This window comes from Erpetoichthys calabaricus, chromosome 8 (genome assembly GCF_900747795.2).
Source record: "Erpetoichthys calabaricus chromosome 8, fErpCal1.3, whole genome shotgun sequence".
Lineage (NCBI taxonomy): Eukaryota > Metazoa > Chordata > Cladistia > Polypteriformes > Polypteridae > Erpetoichthys > Erpetoichthys calabaricus.
In genome coordinates, this window is record NC_041401.2 from 137508156 (window position 1) to 137525448 (window position 17293).

A 17293-nucleotide genomic window follows, 5' to 3' on the forward strand; every position below is an offset into this window, starting at 1 on the left:
CATAGTCTTGTGTTTTTGAAAAAGCCAACACTGTTGACCACCTGCATATCATCTTAGGTTTGCAGTACCACTCAATAATCAGCATAAAGTGCTTTTTGAAGTTAAAAAACATGAATTAAAAAAGTAAAATTAAAAAAAAAAAACACAAATTAACCGGTGGTGTCAAGCCACAGTTGAGCAGAATGAAGAATCATTCTTAAAATCAGCATCTCCATCAGCTATAGAAAAAAATGCACACTTCATTCTGTTCAGTTATGGTTTGGCTACATTTGCCAATCTGGAGTGTGTGTGTGTGTGCGTTTTTTTTTCTTTTATTGCTTTTATCTTAATTTTTTAACTTCGAAAAGCACTGATTGTTGATTAGTTTTGTGAACTTAATGATATGGTAGCAAACAAGTTTATTTGGGAATGGTGCGCTTTCTGTACATACCAATATTTAGCCAAATGATGATCATAACTCCATTTCTGGTTTAAATGTTTACATGTACCATCACTTCGAGGCCATGTGTGTACATTTGGTACACTTTATTAATCCTCCAGGGGAAATTGTCTTTTCACATTTGGGAGTCAGAGTGCAGAGTTCTCCATTGTATGGCATCCCTGGAGCAGTTTTCAAGTTAAGGGTCTTGCTCAAGGGCCCAACAGACTAGGAGACCTCCTGGCAGTAACAGAATTTGAACTGGCAATCTTCCCGATACCAGCACAGATCCTTAGTCTCAGAGCCACTGCTCCACCTTATAATAACACATTAACAACAGAAAAATTAATAGTCAGAATTTGATTAACATGGTACAAATTCAAAAAACATGAAAGCAATTTAAACATTACCAATAATAAACCATTTTTATTACACAAAAACACAGAGTAGGAGTATTTGTAAGCATCACATCATTAGGAAAGTAGTCAAATGTTTGAGTAATGTAATAATATATGGATGCAAGGGTTGGGATAGGATTTTATTACAGTTGTACTATGTTTATTTATTTAAAATGTTTATTTTTATTGGTGAAAAAAACAATAAATAAAAATGTGATTACAAAAAAAATCCTAAAATAAACCAAATTTCATTTTACTGATCTTTGGTTCCATTTAGAATTGCTTGTCAGACACAGTTTCCTTTCTCACTAGAAAGACTTGTGTTTCATCTTGATATTTCTATATGTCACCCTGCAGCTGTAAAAATCAGGTAAAGACTGAAGTGCATCTTTCACTCATTCACTTTCAGTCCTGCTTGAGGCAATCAGCACTGCAGAAGAAAATTCTGCTTTCAGGTAACCAGCAGCTTAACTGGAGGGAGGAAGACATTCAGTACAGTATATGGTACAGTATGTATTGATATAATCCAAAAAAAATTCAATATTTGGAAAGAGCAGTACTTTACAGATTTTACAGTTTTGGATTCGTTTTCCATATGTAACTTCAATCAGTTCAATGTCCAATGTAATTCATTTTAGTGTCATTTTTTTTTTTTTTTTTTTTTAAATATTCTGGCGCATTATCTGTGAAAAGATACCAATTCATTTTTGAGTGAGTTTTTCAGTTTAAAATAGCAGATTTAGGGTACAAGATGCTAAATCAACTACACAGTAGGTCAGTCAGAAAGGAGAAAACACCAACAAAAACAATAATGAACATCCAATCAAAGAAGCTTTTCAACATTACCTAAGATTAACTTTTATAATCCCATGACATCGTGTTTATTTATGATTTATTTTAGTATGATTTTTGTTGGTGAATCCCTTCTCCCCTCAATCATCCACCCCCAAGGAGAGAGAGACTTTTCCAAATGGTAGTACATATGCATTAACCCAAAAATGAAATGAAATTCCATTCATATGATTTGGCTGAAAAACAGATTGTAAATAATTTAATCCATAAAATAGGTAGGTTAAATATTTAATTTTTCTGCTTTTGCATTAATGTTTGATGTAATTATTACAAACACTGAAATAAGTCTCACTTTCCAGTTTCAGTTTGAATTTGACCCAATGAGTGACTGACTGACTGAGTAAAATTTACCTGGCCTATTATGTAATTCGTTATCATTTTACTTCAAAAGAAAAACAAACATAATATTTACTTAAAATTGTATTCAGGACATTTTATAACCACTGGTGAAGTGGGCCATAAGAGGTAAAGATGCAAAATAGTACCATCTTCTGATGGAAACACATCTATCGTGCTGTATACATGTAGATGGCTAAGAAAAATGGTTTTCTCAAGCAAGATTGTTAAATGTTGGAAAGTTACTAATGAAAATATGACACATTAAGGATTTTTTTCCTGATACTGTATGAGTTGAAAAGTATTTTTTCCAGCACTTCTTCACAAGGAAGTCAGAGTAAGTGTAATCTATGAAATATATATGGTTTTAAGACAGCTGATCAAAAAAGTCCACAGGTGTGTTGTCGACCTCCTGTTTTTGTTCTTTGTCCCACTCACAACAATTAATCTGAAGCCAAGAAACTTCTGCCTGCAACCAACAATGGCAAATTTCTGTTACAAATAACTCCGATGTTTAAAAACCATGAATCAGAAATGCTGTTCCTGCAGAATTTTGGGGTCATAGCACTCTGCAGGCTTTCCCTTTTTTTCTCAGCCATGTTCATATTGCCCAGCCCTGGTGTACCTACGCGTATCTGGCTTTTCCACAAAAAACTTGATCAAGTGCAACTACCAGAACCATCCTACAGATAAGCATCTCATGCAGTGCCTGAATGTTGTCTATGACCACTTATACTCCATCATTCAGCAAGCTGGCTATGGATTGTCTTCTACTTAGGAAGGTGTAAGGTTCAACCATGTTATCATCTACTTACAGTTACAATTGAACTGATTCTTGAATATTATCCCATTCATAATGCTATATATGCTCATTTCTTTAGATTTTTTAAGTATGGCTGAACTTTGGAATTGTAAGGGAGAAGAAGAAACAGCATTTCTAACCAATACATAAACACTTTTATTTCTATATTTTATTCTTGTGTTATTTGGCTGAAAATAGGTATAAATGCTAAATTGATTCGAATTTTCCTCCCTCTTTTAATTTTTTATCCAATTTCAATTATAAATGTTTATATTGTTGTAGTCACTACTACTTTCCTTGAATTACAAATATACATTTGATTCTGCCAATAATTGAAAATATCCTGAAAACAGGCAAAAATAGTATTTCAATTTTTTTAAATAATTAGTGCAAAACTGTGCCCCACTACATTTCTTTATTTTAAATGGCCCATCTCCTTATTAACTTGAGTATTCCTGTGGTATAGTATAACATGCTTTATGCCTTTATTATGTGATAATGAAATATAAACAGAAATATTTGAATTACTCTTACCCAGCATGAAGAGTATTTCCACAAGAATGTCGCTGACACTTGGTGGACTCCGAGACACGGTATTTCCTTCATCCCGCCCTCCAGCCTTGCTAAAGCATACGTTATAGGGCACCGTCACAGCCACATAAAAGGTAGCAAGAAGAATTAGCCAGTCCCAACCAGCTTTGAAGGTGCCATAGTGAAGGAGAATGAAACGAGATTTCTGAATGGCAGCAACTTTGTATTCTGGAATGGGAGGCTTCTCTCCAAACACATTCTATTGGGAGGAAGAACAACACATTAGTACAATTCATGTAAACATTAAGTGCAGAAAGAGTGTTTTTTTGTTAAACATAGTCTGATTTTATAACAACAGATCATTTATTCATACTGTATGAACTAGCAGATACATAGTTTACCCAAGTGTAATCCTTTAAATATTCTAAAATATTTCCAAATGTGATTTAATAATACAGTACATTATAGATTAAAAATGTTAGTTGTAAATGCAGAATTTTGAAGGAACAGATTTCTGAAATGCATAAAGATTATTTTCATACGTCTTTTTAACCATCTACAGTAGTACTCTGAAATTTATACGTATAATTATAAAACTATACTTGTGTTCAGCAACAAAGAATTTGATGTGGAATTGGACATACACTTCACCTTTAGAGTGGATAAAGAGAAGGAAAAAAAAGATTTAAAAGGTGAAGTTACTATAAAAACCTCACAGAATTAGCTGATGCCTCAAAACTACTAAATTAAATCCAGCCAAAGTTTATGTATGTCCCACCAACCACAATGTAAAACTTGTGATATGCTGTAATAACCAGTTTATCAATGTAGAAACTGACAGCTGCTAGAAGAAGCAAAAGTTTTCTTACTTCCTTCTATTGAACACTTCCCTGACAGTGCCTCTGCACACTTCAATAAGAAACTGAATTCTGCAAGTGGAACATACTTCTTGTGAAACTGTTCTTTCACTTGTACCTATTGCTAAAGGTCCTACTCTTCTGATCATTGTATCCAAACTGGTCATACCAGTTTTTAAGATACAGGAAGGCAGCATATCAGAACACATTTAGGCTCACTACTGCTTCTACTTCATGTCTGAGGAAAGCTCAAATTTCTGTGTGTTTTCAGTAACTTCTACAGGTGCACATTGGAGTCCATCCTGAGTGGTAGCATCACATCTTGGTGCAGCACCTGCTCAGTGCAAGAATGTAAAGCCCAAAAAAGGCAGCACAGATTATTATTGATACCCAGCTGCCTTCTGCTCATGATATATAAAGACTTCAAAAGGGAAAGTATTTTATTAAAGACTACAGACATTCCACCTCTTTTCTCACTTCCTCTTTCTGGCAAATGGCAGAAGACCAATGTCACTAATAGCAGAAGATTCAGGACCAGTTTGTAACTACAGATTGTAAGTTTGCTGATCAGCCACTCATAACAACAAATACTGTAATATAAAAAACTGTATATAATAAATACTAGCAAATATATTTTGCCTATAATTGTTTACATATTGATGTGTTCTGTGCTAATGGTTGACCAAATAAAATTAATAAATTGTTTTCTAAGCACATTTTATTCTTGAAGTTGTAAAAATAAGTTTGGATTATTTCAACAACAAATAAAGCATAAAAGAAAATTTTTTGTCTTCTCAGATTTAATACAATTCAAATGCATCGTCTTCAGAGCTCTTTCCATGGACTGAGCCACTCCAGCCAAGGAAAGGCTGTTTGTTTGAGAGAAACAAGGCCTTATAAACTCTTAATACCATGAGATATGAGACTTGCATGTTAAGGCAGCTGAACCCATGTATTTCTAACTTGTAAGAAAGCATGTTTTCTTTGTAACTAAATTTTCTCTAAAAAAGGCAAAAGTGCAGGTTTCAGACACTTACTTTACAAATTATATATATTTACTGAAGATATGCAAAAAGAAATTTTATTGTACTATGTACACAATGTACATGTGACAACAAACTTGCACTTGAAATTCTAGTTCACATTTATGAAGACAGGAACAATCAGGCATCCTCCCCTTGGTCTGCATCCTCTATAGCAGGGGTCTCCAGCTCCAGTCTTGGGGCACTGCTGTAGCTGTAGGCATTTGTTCTAACTCTTTTCTTAATTACTGACCAGTTTTTACTGATAATTAACTTCTTTTTCCTTTGTTTTAATTGAGTTATCAACACTAAGTCCTCTGAATTGCTTAATTTTTCCTTAAATGGCACCCAAACAGAAATGCAATATGAAGTGAGCCAACAAATGACCAGCTAAGTCGGGGCCTCAAAAAAAACAATTTCATTCCAACCAGTTTATTAATCAGAAGCCAATTCTTGTTTCAAATTAATCATTTTATTTATTTTCATAGCTTCTTGGTGCTTTCAGTCAGACATTTCCAAACTGCTGATTCTTTTTTTTTCTAAGACTTTCTCTTTTTACTGAGACCTTCACCTTTCTATATTTTCAGATATTGTATGACAGAGGATACTGGTTATGTATTGGTTTGTTTTGTATTTCATTATTGTTTGGCTGCTAATTAAGGAAAGAAAGAATGGTTAGAATGAAAATGAGGCACCTTAGCATTGCAATGCTGGAATTGGAGACCTCTGCTCTACAAGCTTCCCCTACAGTCTCTAGAAAGCTTGGCATGAAAAAAAAAAAAAAAATTATGTGACCTTAACAGAACACAACTTCTTCTATAAAATAAGTAATATATATCATGAAAACTATGCTTACATAAATGTGAAAAAATAAAGAATACATGTCTGTAAAATATATATACACACAGTCCAGTCCCACCCTCCAGAAATGACCATCTGTCTGCCGGTGTTACGTGGGCGTCCCCTTGGCCTGGTTTAACCTTTTGGGAAATAAACAATGAGAATCTTGCGAGCCCGATAACCCTTGGGGAATCGCACCACATGGCCTTAGTACTGTAACTGACACCTCCCTCACAATTCAGGTAATGTGCCTCATTTTGGACTTTGTGAGCAACTGCTTGTTCAACACAAAAATCAAACCAGCGGTTTCCAAGGATTCATCGAAGAGACACAGTACCAAAGATGTCTAGTCTTCGTCTCAGATCACTGGATAGTATCCATATCTTGCAACCATATAGCAAGACTGGAAGCACCAGGACTCTAAAGACGGACCTTTGTCCTTTTACATAGATATCAGGAGTACCACACACCTCTTTCCAGTGACCTCATAACCCCCCATGCTCACACAATCTGTTTACTGACTTCATAAGAAGAGTCACCACAGACATGAATGTCACTGACAAGGTAAGTAAACCACTCGACAAGGTCGACACTCTCTCCGCAAACAGACACACTGCTGATGGCTGTGCCCAAGAGGTCATTAAAGGCCTATATCTTGGGCCAGGACACTTGCAAGCCCACAGCCTCAGAATCCTTGCTCAGTCTCTCGAGAGCCCCGATCAGAGCCTCCATTGTCTCTACAAAGATCACAGCAAAGTCAAGATCAGATTCACTGATCTTGAATACTAACTGATGTGTAAGTATTTTCAACATTTAAAAACTGTTAAATATTGAATATTTTTGTGAGGTAACCAGGGCTTTGGAGTCGGTACACAAATCCTTTGACTCTGACTCTTCGATTTATGCTACCTCTGACCCCTAACTACTTAATTTATGCTACCACCAACTTGGACTCCTCTATTTGTGTAATTAGACTAATACATTTACTGTGTTGTTTAAAAGCACACAACATACAAGACACAAGGCATTTCATCACTGCCAAGTACAGCTTCTAACACTTTTGGGTGAAAACGCTTTTCTTTATAAATTTGATGCTCTTTTTAGTGCATTCTTTTCTGAACCTGTAAAACTACTGATTTTTGCATCACAAACTGTTTCTCCATCGTCTTATACAATACACTGACACAAATAATATTTTCCATCTGTTGTGACTATAAAATATTCAAAAACTACTGATTTATTAAAGCACTTTTTGCCATTGTGAAATGGTGTATGGGGTTTAAACTAAGATTTTGAAAGTTGCAAAAAACTAGAAATAAGTACTTAATGTAAATTAAAATGTATCCTGAAAAGAAAAAACAAATTTCATTGAATTAGTATATGTGAAACTGAAAATTTTAACATATTACAACTAGCTGTACAAGCCCGTGCTGTAAAAAGCCTGGGCTCCTAGAAACCATGGATTCTGGCACTTCAATCAGGACACACACAAACATACACACACAAGCACACACTAGGGCCAATTTAGAATCGCCAATCCACCTAATCAGCATGTCTTTGGACTGTGGGAGGAAACCAGAGTGCCCGGAGGAAACCCACGCAGACACGGGGAGAACATGCAAACTCCACACAGGGAGGACCCGGGAAGGCAGCAGCGCCACCACTGCGCCACCGTGCCGCCCCCGTAATTAATTAATTAATTAATTTATTTTTATTTTTTTACACTAAACAAAAGACAAGTGCAATAAGTGATGAACACCTTCTAAATTTAGAATAGAAAAATTATTAGTAAGCATTAAAATGAGCTCTGTATACAATATGTGGTAAACATAATTAGAAGGAGAACAGGCGGGAGACAACATGAATCATTGCTATAAAATGTAATCTGTTATATTAAAACACATTATGTAGTTAAGAAAAAAGAATTTAAAACAAAACAAATAAATAAAATGTTGGTGCTAATTCTAGTCATTCATTGTTCTACCAAAGTGGATTTAATTCCTGGCCCACTCAATGTTTGTGTGGACTTTGCAATATTTTTGTTTTCACATAGGTTTTCTCCTGGTACTATGTTTTCTTTCCACATCTTGAATACATACATGACAGATTAAAAGTTTTTAGTGAATGTAAAAACATATCATGCAACGGCAGTAGCAGATTCTGACTGCTCCTCCCTCCACTCTGCTTTTTCACTTCACATGATTGTCAGTTCTGTTGTTTACAAATGTAGTTGTTTGAGTGTAGCCATCATTTTCTTTTCATGCCTGCTTGGTAAGCATTTTCAAGCCATTACATGAATAATCACTCTACCGCTTTTGAAAATTAATGGTACAATAAGACTTCCCAGTTGCTGTTACAGCCAGTGCACTTGACGTGGAAAGACTGATCATTTTCAGACCCCTGCCTTTTTCTACCTTGATTATTGCATGAGGCATTTTCTCTCTTTAAGACACTTATGTAATCTACACAGTTCTGCAAATATAACAGACAATATTTTTTTACAACATCGCTGGTATAGACAACAACCATTGAAAGTGGAGTGTGATGATGTATGCACAAATACATCGGTGCAGCATTTTGTGTAGAATCATGGAGCAAAGTGCAATGGAAATGTTGCCCATTTACTAATAGACTAGGCAGGGATCAAGAGTAAAAAAAACTAGAAAACTCCACTGGTACATGGAGCAAATCTAAAATGAAACAAAACTTTTCCTTGTGCCAGTGTTTATTTTCTTCCAATGTATGAATAATTGGTAAGAAGAACTGGAATGTAGTATGGTCTTCAACAAACCTGAAGACTAAAAATGAATGGAGAGCTTAATTAACTGTCAAGATTGTATTTCATGCTTTTGTTGTTTTCAGTACACTTGTAACATTTATCTCTTTGTTTTGCTTTCATTTTGATACTTGCATGTAGCGTAGTGATGACTCTGGATACACCCTGGATTACTTAGAACTTTACATTTTGAAAAGGTATAGGAGGCTGTGCTCATTTGTGAGAAATTTAGAGCTTTAAAGAAAAATACATCTCAAAATCTAGCACTTAAAAAGGGATAGTACAGACTAAATGTATGTTTGGGAAAACAAAATGAAGCATTTAGAAAAATCAAGCATTTTATTTAGGGGAAAGGAAAAGTAATCAATTTAATCTTTGGGAAATCTCTTTAAGAATAGAGAAAATCAGCATGTATTTTTTATACTACCTTTATAGCCATTAGAGGAGTGTGCTGCGTTTTCAGTTACTGTCTGTCATTTTTGAAACGTGTGAACATATCTTGTAAATGGTGAATTAAACTTTAGCCACATTTGCTCACTTCACTTTTCTAACAAACTATTCCCCTACCTCCATGCAGCTCTATCCTCACCTTTGAAATATTGTTCTTTAAAATGGAAGAACAACACATTCCATGTATAGTCTTGTCTTGCTCTTTTTTCTTCCTAAATCCATCCTCCATAATTAATATATAGACCAAACAATTTGGCTTATACTTCCACTTATACTTCCACTACTTATACACCCAAACCTTTAAAATACTGTCAAACATACCACCACTTACAGCATTTCTATAGCACATCATATTAAAAACAGTTGCGCGGAAAGTATTACAAATAACTGCTGACATATATACTTCCAAGTGTGAATTTTGCTATTAAACAAGTGACACATTTCATATTAAAATAATTAACTCAACCATTACTTATTTTGTACATTAACAGTCCTGTTTGATTATTTGTTGGATATGAAAATTGTTAGTTTAAATGTGGCAGCATGTATCACCAATGGAAGTTATTCCTTTCAAAGACAAGGGAATGAATGACAAATTGTTAGGCAAGTGCAAATAATTGTTTGTATACTTTTAAAATCTAATTGATTAGAATGTCAAAAAAGAAATTCAGTTCTCAAATCATTAAAATAATAAACAAAAAACTTACCACAATCAACAAGAACATCCAATCTAATATGAAAGCATACATACTTCTATGTGAAAGATAAATTAAAACAGCTTAATGCACTAATGTACTATAATATTTTTTTCCACAGTTAAAATAAAAGTTACTAATTCATGATTTACAAGTAGTTTAACTGTGTTTTCATACAGAAAGATGTCATATTGTCAGGGTATCCTACAGTAGTAGGTAAACTGTGTAATTAATGAGTCTTTCTACATCTTTCTGTTATTTTCCTAGATAATGAGAAACAAGGCACCATTCTCATACTATGTTGTCAATAAATATCATTTGAACAACAGACACTCATGTTTAATATAAACTATTATACAGTTTAATTGGCTCTAATTGGAGTCAAATAATTATATTCATATTTAAATTAAAACAATCAAACTACTGTATATACAAGTAGTGTACATGCAGGGAACTAAATTTGCATGGAGGCAGTTATTTTAATATTCTGTTCTGGTCCTTACGGATGACACTGCAGTTGTGACCCGCTGGGCTGGCTACTTTGAGCAGATGTTCAAAGCTGATCCTCCGGCTAGGACGTTGGACATCTCTGGGTCCATGGTTCTTGAGGCTGATTCTCCAATTAGCTGTGAACCACTCAGTCTCACAGAGATTGCACAGGTGGTGAACCAGCTTAGGGGAGGAAAGGCTGCAGGGATCTGTGGTATCCGGGGTGAACTTCTCCAGGCTGGTGGTAAGGCTGTCCTCGTGGCATTGCAAGCAATTTTTGCTTCGATTTGGGAGACTGGCATCATCACAACTGACTGGAAAATGGGACTTGTCGCGTGACCCTAGACGAAGACTGGGCTCCTTTGGTACTGTGTCTCTCCGGAAAATCCTTGGGTACCATTGGTTTGACTTTGTGTTGAATGAGCTCATGGAGTCCCGAATGAGGCACATTACCTGCATTGTGAGGGAGTGTCAGTTACGGGACTATGGCAATGTGACGCGTTTCCCTGAGGGTGATCCAGCTCGTAAGATCCTCATTGTTGGGGCCCCGAGTGGCTGGACCAGACCACATAACACCTGGCTGCGGCAGATAGAGGGTCATTCCCGGAGGGTGGGACTGGACCGTGTGTCTGCCTGGTGGGTTGCAAACCAGGATCCCAAGTTGTTTCGTTGTGTAGTGGGTGCGGCAACGCACTGTACCAGTGCATGCTCCCCAACTTCATTTGACTTATTTAATTAGTTTCCCACCTTTGCTCATCCAAATGCTGCAATATTTACATATGTATGAAGTTTTGATTTATGCCAAACAACATTGGTGCCTGGATGTAAATGTGGTAGCCATTTTACCTTTAAAGAGAGTTTTTAGTTGTTTTTTTTCTGACTGTAGTGTATGGCACAGTACAAACTGTACTGTATCATTACTAAATACAAACATTTACATCCTGATGGGGAATTTGTCGTTCTGAGGAGTTATTTATTTTTACTTGGGACTTCAATAAACCAAATTTAAAAAAAATGTAACCCAAATATTACATAAATAAATTAACTTAATGCTTTCTACTCACATTCTGTTTATGAGAAGAAAGTTCAGGTGCTAACACTGTAGATCATGGTTAAACCCTGGTCAAAGACATGTATCGCCCATTATCGAGCTCACACCTGAGACAGTAAGATTACCTGTCTGTACCTTTGCTTTCATCTTACAAACAGAGATGGTAGAATTAGGAGCTTGTGATAAAAGGGATTAAGTGCTGAACAAATAAGACAGAGGAAAACCTGCAGAATTGTCCTGATTCTGAAAATTGGGACGGGTTTAGCGATTTCACCAAATCTGGATGAAAATACAATCATAAATGAATTCATCAAATATTTTTATGACAGTGACAATGAGAGCAACCTGCTTTTTGACAAAGAAGAAACTGTGGATAGTTGGTGACACTCAAATACAGGAACCATTTTCAGGTCATAGATGTGGAAGCGTTAATGAAATGCAAGTATATGCTAAGGAAAGTAATTACAGCTACAAAATGTCATAATGGAACAACCAGGAAAATTATCGTGGCAGTACTCGTGATGCATCTACTGTAAGTATCAGGAGGTTATACAGAAGCTTACAGTCTGTCCCATCTAAACGCACGTGCTTCAAGAACAAAATTACTCATGTGCCTAAAAAGCAAAAAAAAAAAAAAAAAAAAAAGATTGAGCTGATGATTATCATCTGGTGGTACTTGTATATTCTCAAATATTTATACAAATAAAAAAGTTTTTTTAGGTTGAGAATTCTATTTTTATTATTTGTTTTTCCTTTTGACTTCATTTGAAAAAATGTTTTAACATCTTCTTTCAGTATTTATGCAATACTTCAAATAGAGTTACGTGACCAATTCAGTCACGGCTGTGACTATATAAACATCATGGCACTCGCATCTCTTTGTATTTCTCGGTAGACACACCTAATGAATCTCTGAAGCATTTCTTAGTTTTCAATTCAAGTAAGTCCTAGATTCAGGTGTTTGAACTTCTTTTGCCTTGAACTCTGATTTTGCTTTGTCGCTGGTTTTGGTATCAGTAGTGTGGTTAAAATATTTCACTTTTACAATATTCTAAATATATATCATAATATTTAATTTGTTGCGTTTTAGTGCATTTTCAGTTTTAGGTTTATTGATCTTAGTATTAGTGTTTTCACTTTTAGGTTTATTTAGCTCTTAACCTGTATGCCCAAAATCTCATATTTTGTATTGTGTATTTAAAATGTAACTAAAACAGCAGGCAGATACAAATGAGCTCATGAAGAAGACAAAGGCAGACTGCAATAACTAAAGCAAAATCCACCACTGTATATGAAGCTTTCTTTGAATTGTTCAGGCAGTATGTTTTCACATCTTAAATGTATGCCTGTTTTTTCTGTGAATAAGCATAAGTAATGACGGAAATAAAATATGGCTGTTATCTCGCTGAAATTGTCTTGCTGTTCACTGACCTTAAAAAAAAAATAACTGAAGAGTGCTAATGTAAAGATTGTGCAATCCTCTCAAAGGCAGCTATCTGAGTGAGACAAACTTGGCAGGAATAGCCCTTGTGGCGGCACTTGGCTTTTGCTAAGGTGTTCTGAAATGTGGTCCTGTTCAGGGGAAGCAATCCAAAGATGGATCAACACATCCACAAACCCTCTAAGGCAGGGGTCTCCAACCCCCGGTCCGCGGCCCACTACCGGTCCGCAGCAGTCTGACAGCTGGGCCGCGAGAGAGCTGCCGACAACGGCGACTGACTCAGACTTTTCAGAATGCTTGGCGGGCGGGGCTTTGCAGCAGTGCAGAGAGAGGAGAGAGACCGAGGTGAGAGACTATTACAACAAAGTATTTTTATCGTCCCGACAGTTTCCCCATATGACATGAGTCTATAGAAATCATGTTACTACGAAGTACATTCAACAGATGCTTTCATTACAACGAAGTGACCTTGAAATGCTTGAACGAATCATCTACAGAGCAGTTAGATCTGTGGTCGCAGCTCAGTTGTGCACGTTAGCACAACGATCCCCAAACAGAAACATTGTAAAAAAATCTCTTTCTTCAAACTTTCCTCGTACTGTTTTTTTTTTTTTGTGCTGTTTTTGTTGTCTGTGGTTTTCATTGATTCCTTTTGCTTATTGCTTGTCAACATTTGAAAAACATCAATTGGAATTTAACTCATTGTCACCCTCCTATAGAAACGGCAGACACGAAAAAAAGATTGCAGTGTTAATGTTTGTGATGTGCAATCTGTTGGATTGGCAAATGTAAAGCATATGTCTTTGTTATATGCAAAAAAAGAAGAAAAATCTCAGATTGCAAACGTATGCGAACTGCTTAATAACTTTAATAATAATAGAAATGTTATGTAAATTGTGTATAAAACTGCCCCCCCACCCCCCAACCAACCCCCCCCGACCGGTCCGTGGAAAAATTTGCATCTAATAAAGTGGTCCTTGCTGTCAAAAAGGTTGGGGACCACTGCTCGAAGGGACACCTTGTGAGCAAGAAACTTAATCTCTAGTAAGGAATTGAAGCTGAGACAGCCAACCCCTGTCAGTGCTGAGGTATTCTTTGATGTCAGCTGTGTTGAGTGACAGTTAATAGGTAAGTATTGCAGGACTTACATGTGAATTAAGACAATTTAGACATTTCTGTATTAACTTGTCCACCAATATGAAAAAACCTTAGGGGATACTGTTCTTTTTGTGAACACTTTTTCCACAATAAAAATGTCACAATCAGTTTTTCTACCTGGTTTCAACTGCACTTTCTGGTGTGTTCTGCGTCTCCTGGGGCCTCATGTATAAATGGTGCATACGCACAGAAATGTTGCGTACGAACGTTTCCACGCTCAAATCGCGATGTATAAAACCTAAACTTGGTGTAAAGCCACGTACATTTCTATGGTACCTCATACCCTGGCATACGCAAGTTCTCCGCTCGGTTTTGCAGACTGGCGGCACCCAACGTCAAAGCAGTGTTACTGTTCCTGTGTGGTCACCCTTTCTTTTTTAGATCCATATCCCTGACACGGTTTTATAAATACACTGAAATTAACCGCATATTGTTTATTAGTTTAATGCATCTGATTGTAATTAACCAGTAACAATATAATGGTACACGAAATGGTCAAACTATTCTAAATACCATAACTGCTTTAGCGTTGTTACTCTCACTGCATCTTCTTTTACTTCTTTCAGCTGCTCCCATTAGGGGTTGCCACAGTGGGTCATCTTTTTCCATATTACTCTCACTACACCACTCGGAGCAGCTGATCGGAAAGAGAATTACCGGTATACAGCATCAAGCACACGCTGCCTCAGCCATGCTTCCTATTTGAACTGCTTCTCACACGGCAAACGCTTCCAAACATTTCCTGTACGGACCTCGCGATTCAGAAAGAGTTTCATCCCAAGAGCTCTAAACACAATCAATCAGTCCATCAAGTGCTCCTTGTAGAACTGTTTGTACTTATAAGTACAATCACCTCACTGTAAACTTGCACTAGAGTTAAAATACTGCACAACCTGAGCCACTTTATAAAGCGCATATTTACATATGATGACGATATAATTTTTAAGATGAAATGCAGCAAAACATATTTATTATGCAGATAAAACTTTAAAACTTAATAATCTATATTGTTAATAATTAAAGGACATGGTATCACTACGGTAGCAAGGATCTGGCGCTCCGTTCACAGATTGTTCCTGCCTTGCACTGTATGCTTCACTGGGACTGGCGTGAAGGATAGAATAATTAAATATGTACTACGAAGATATTTCAATGTTCCTTAAAAGTTTTGAAGAATCAGCGTTATAAGCTTACAGATGGCTTAACGTCTGTTACAGAGCTGACTGTGTGGTGATGGGATATTTGGAGAAAGAAAAGGAAGGACAGAAATTGGGTTAGTACGTTTGAAAGAGACAGTATTGCTACAATAAATTATTTCATCGAAGATCGCGTGTTCCCATGTTTAATAACATGCTTTAACTCCTATCATCATGAAAATTATATCAAGTATACATCTCAGTATTTTAATTATTCAGAGAGATGTAATATTACGAATGTAATGGATTTTGTGTCCTGTTGGAGGAAGAGAAAGCCGGTAAGCACGTAGTGATTCACACACATAAAGCACATAGAAGATCAAATACAAAACAAAGCATTTAACATGCTACTTTAGTTACGATGGGATTTGAGAAACTAGTAAATTAAATGATTTTAAGATGAAGTTTATAATTTTCTACTTTAATGACAAAAACTACGTGATCAAAGTGGAAATTTCGAGATTAAAGAAGACATTTCGTGCTTTTTCCCACTATGTGCCTATTTTTTTCTCTTTCATATGAAACTCATACGGTGTGCTACGACTCGGCTTTTCACGGCGACTTTGATATCTGACAACTTCTTTTTTATTTCGGGCACTGTGCGACTTTGTGAACTTGAGCTTTCGAGTTTCTCCGACACGCTATGTCACTTGATCAACTTCCTTTTCTTGTTTATACCACTGTTTAAACCAACAAATAGTATGTTTTCCCTTGCCTCCACTTGGTATTCGCTGAAATTCTTATATTTTCCCCCGTGCTTTTCCATTGTCTTTTCACAGAAGGCTGAGCTTAAGGGCTATTTATATTGATTTGCATATTCAAAGAGGCGTAATTCTGGGAGGAGTTGGGGCGGGACAGCAGGTGCGTGCACGTGCATTACTTTTCATGCTGATCTAGATTTATGTAGCGGAAGAACGTGGAAGTTTGCGTATGTACAGATTCCTGCATCTGGATTTTTCTGTGTGTACGCACATTTCCGCTTTTGTGCTTATGCCATATTATAGTGCGAGTTCTACGCACGGCGTTATACATGAGGCCCCTGGTCTATTTCATTTCACAATAATACTGAGACTGAGTTCTCACAACAGTGCTGTCTCCTAATGTGATGAAATACATGGCGAGACTTCTGCTTGGTCACATTAGGTGGAATACTTCAAATTATTATGGCACTACTGGATAATAAATATGCTAGTAACTGACACTGTACTGCTTATAAACTACAGCACAGGATGTAACATTGTTATACCTTCAATGTTTATCACCAGGTTTCTATGTTTGAAACATAGTGCTACCTTCTACAACTACCTGTTTGATTTTCTGGCAGACCCCACCATGTACAGAATAGCAGTATCACCTCCCACACAACGATCCTCAATACAGACAGCCAAAAGAGCAGTGCACTGAGCTCCCTGCTGTACTAATTGGTCTGTATTGCCAGACATAGATCCAAATCCATCATTAAATTTGCAAATGTCACAACAAGCATAGTTTTGCTCACCATTATGAGAAGTGAAGCAAATGACTATCTTGCCAACTAACTGAGTTGGCTCCAAAGCTTGCATATTGTAATCTTTTTAGTTATGCAATAAAAGATGTTTATTTTGCTTGACTTCTCTTTAATGGATAACATGGTATAACACCCTAGTACTACAGTACTCACCATTAACGAAACAGTAGCTTACAAAAAAGAGATTTGATTTCTGACACAGTGGTGCCAGAATATTAAAAAAAACAAAAAAAAAACATAAAAAAACACAACAAACACTCAACTAATGTCAGCAACATGTTAAAGCTGGTCAAAAAACGTTTGGATTCAGAAATCAGAACACACTCCCATTAACTTCAGAGAATTCAGTAGTTTTAATTTTCTTGGGATTTGTCATAACATACAACATAATTGGACTGCGTGTTTTGTATATATTTTTGTTTAAGTTTAATGTATGGTGTTTCATTCAATTCCTGTGGTTGCATTTATTGTCTG

The 17293-nt window shown here is 36.2% G+C and overlaps 1 protein-coding gene across 1 annotated transcript in view; it reads right to left on the reverse strand.

Annotated features, from left to right (window-relative positions):
* The window catches only part of kcnh3 (potassium voltage-gated channel, subfamily H (eag-related), member 3), a 577011-nt gene that overhangs the window by 144738 nt on the left and 414980 nt on the right, over positions 1–17293 (reverse strand). Inside the window, exon 5 of the mRNA XM_028807521.2 lies at positions 3341–3596. Coding sequence (XP_028663354.1) covers positions 3341–3596 — 256 coding nt within the window. The remainder of the gene's footprint in view (positions 1–3340; positions 3597–17293) is intronic.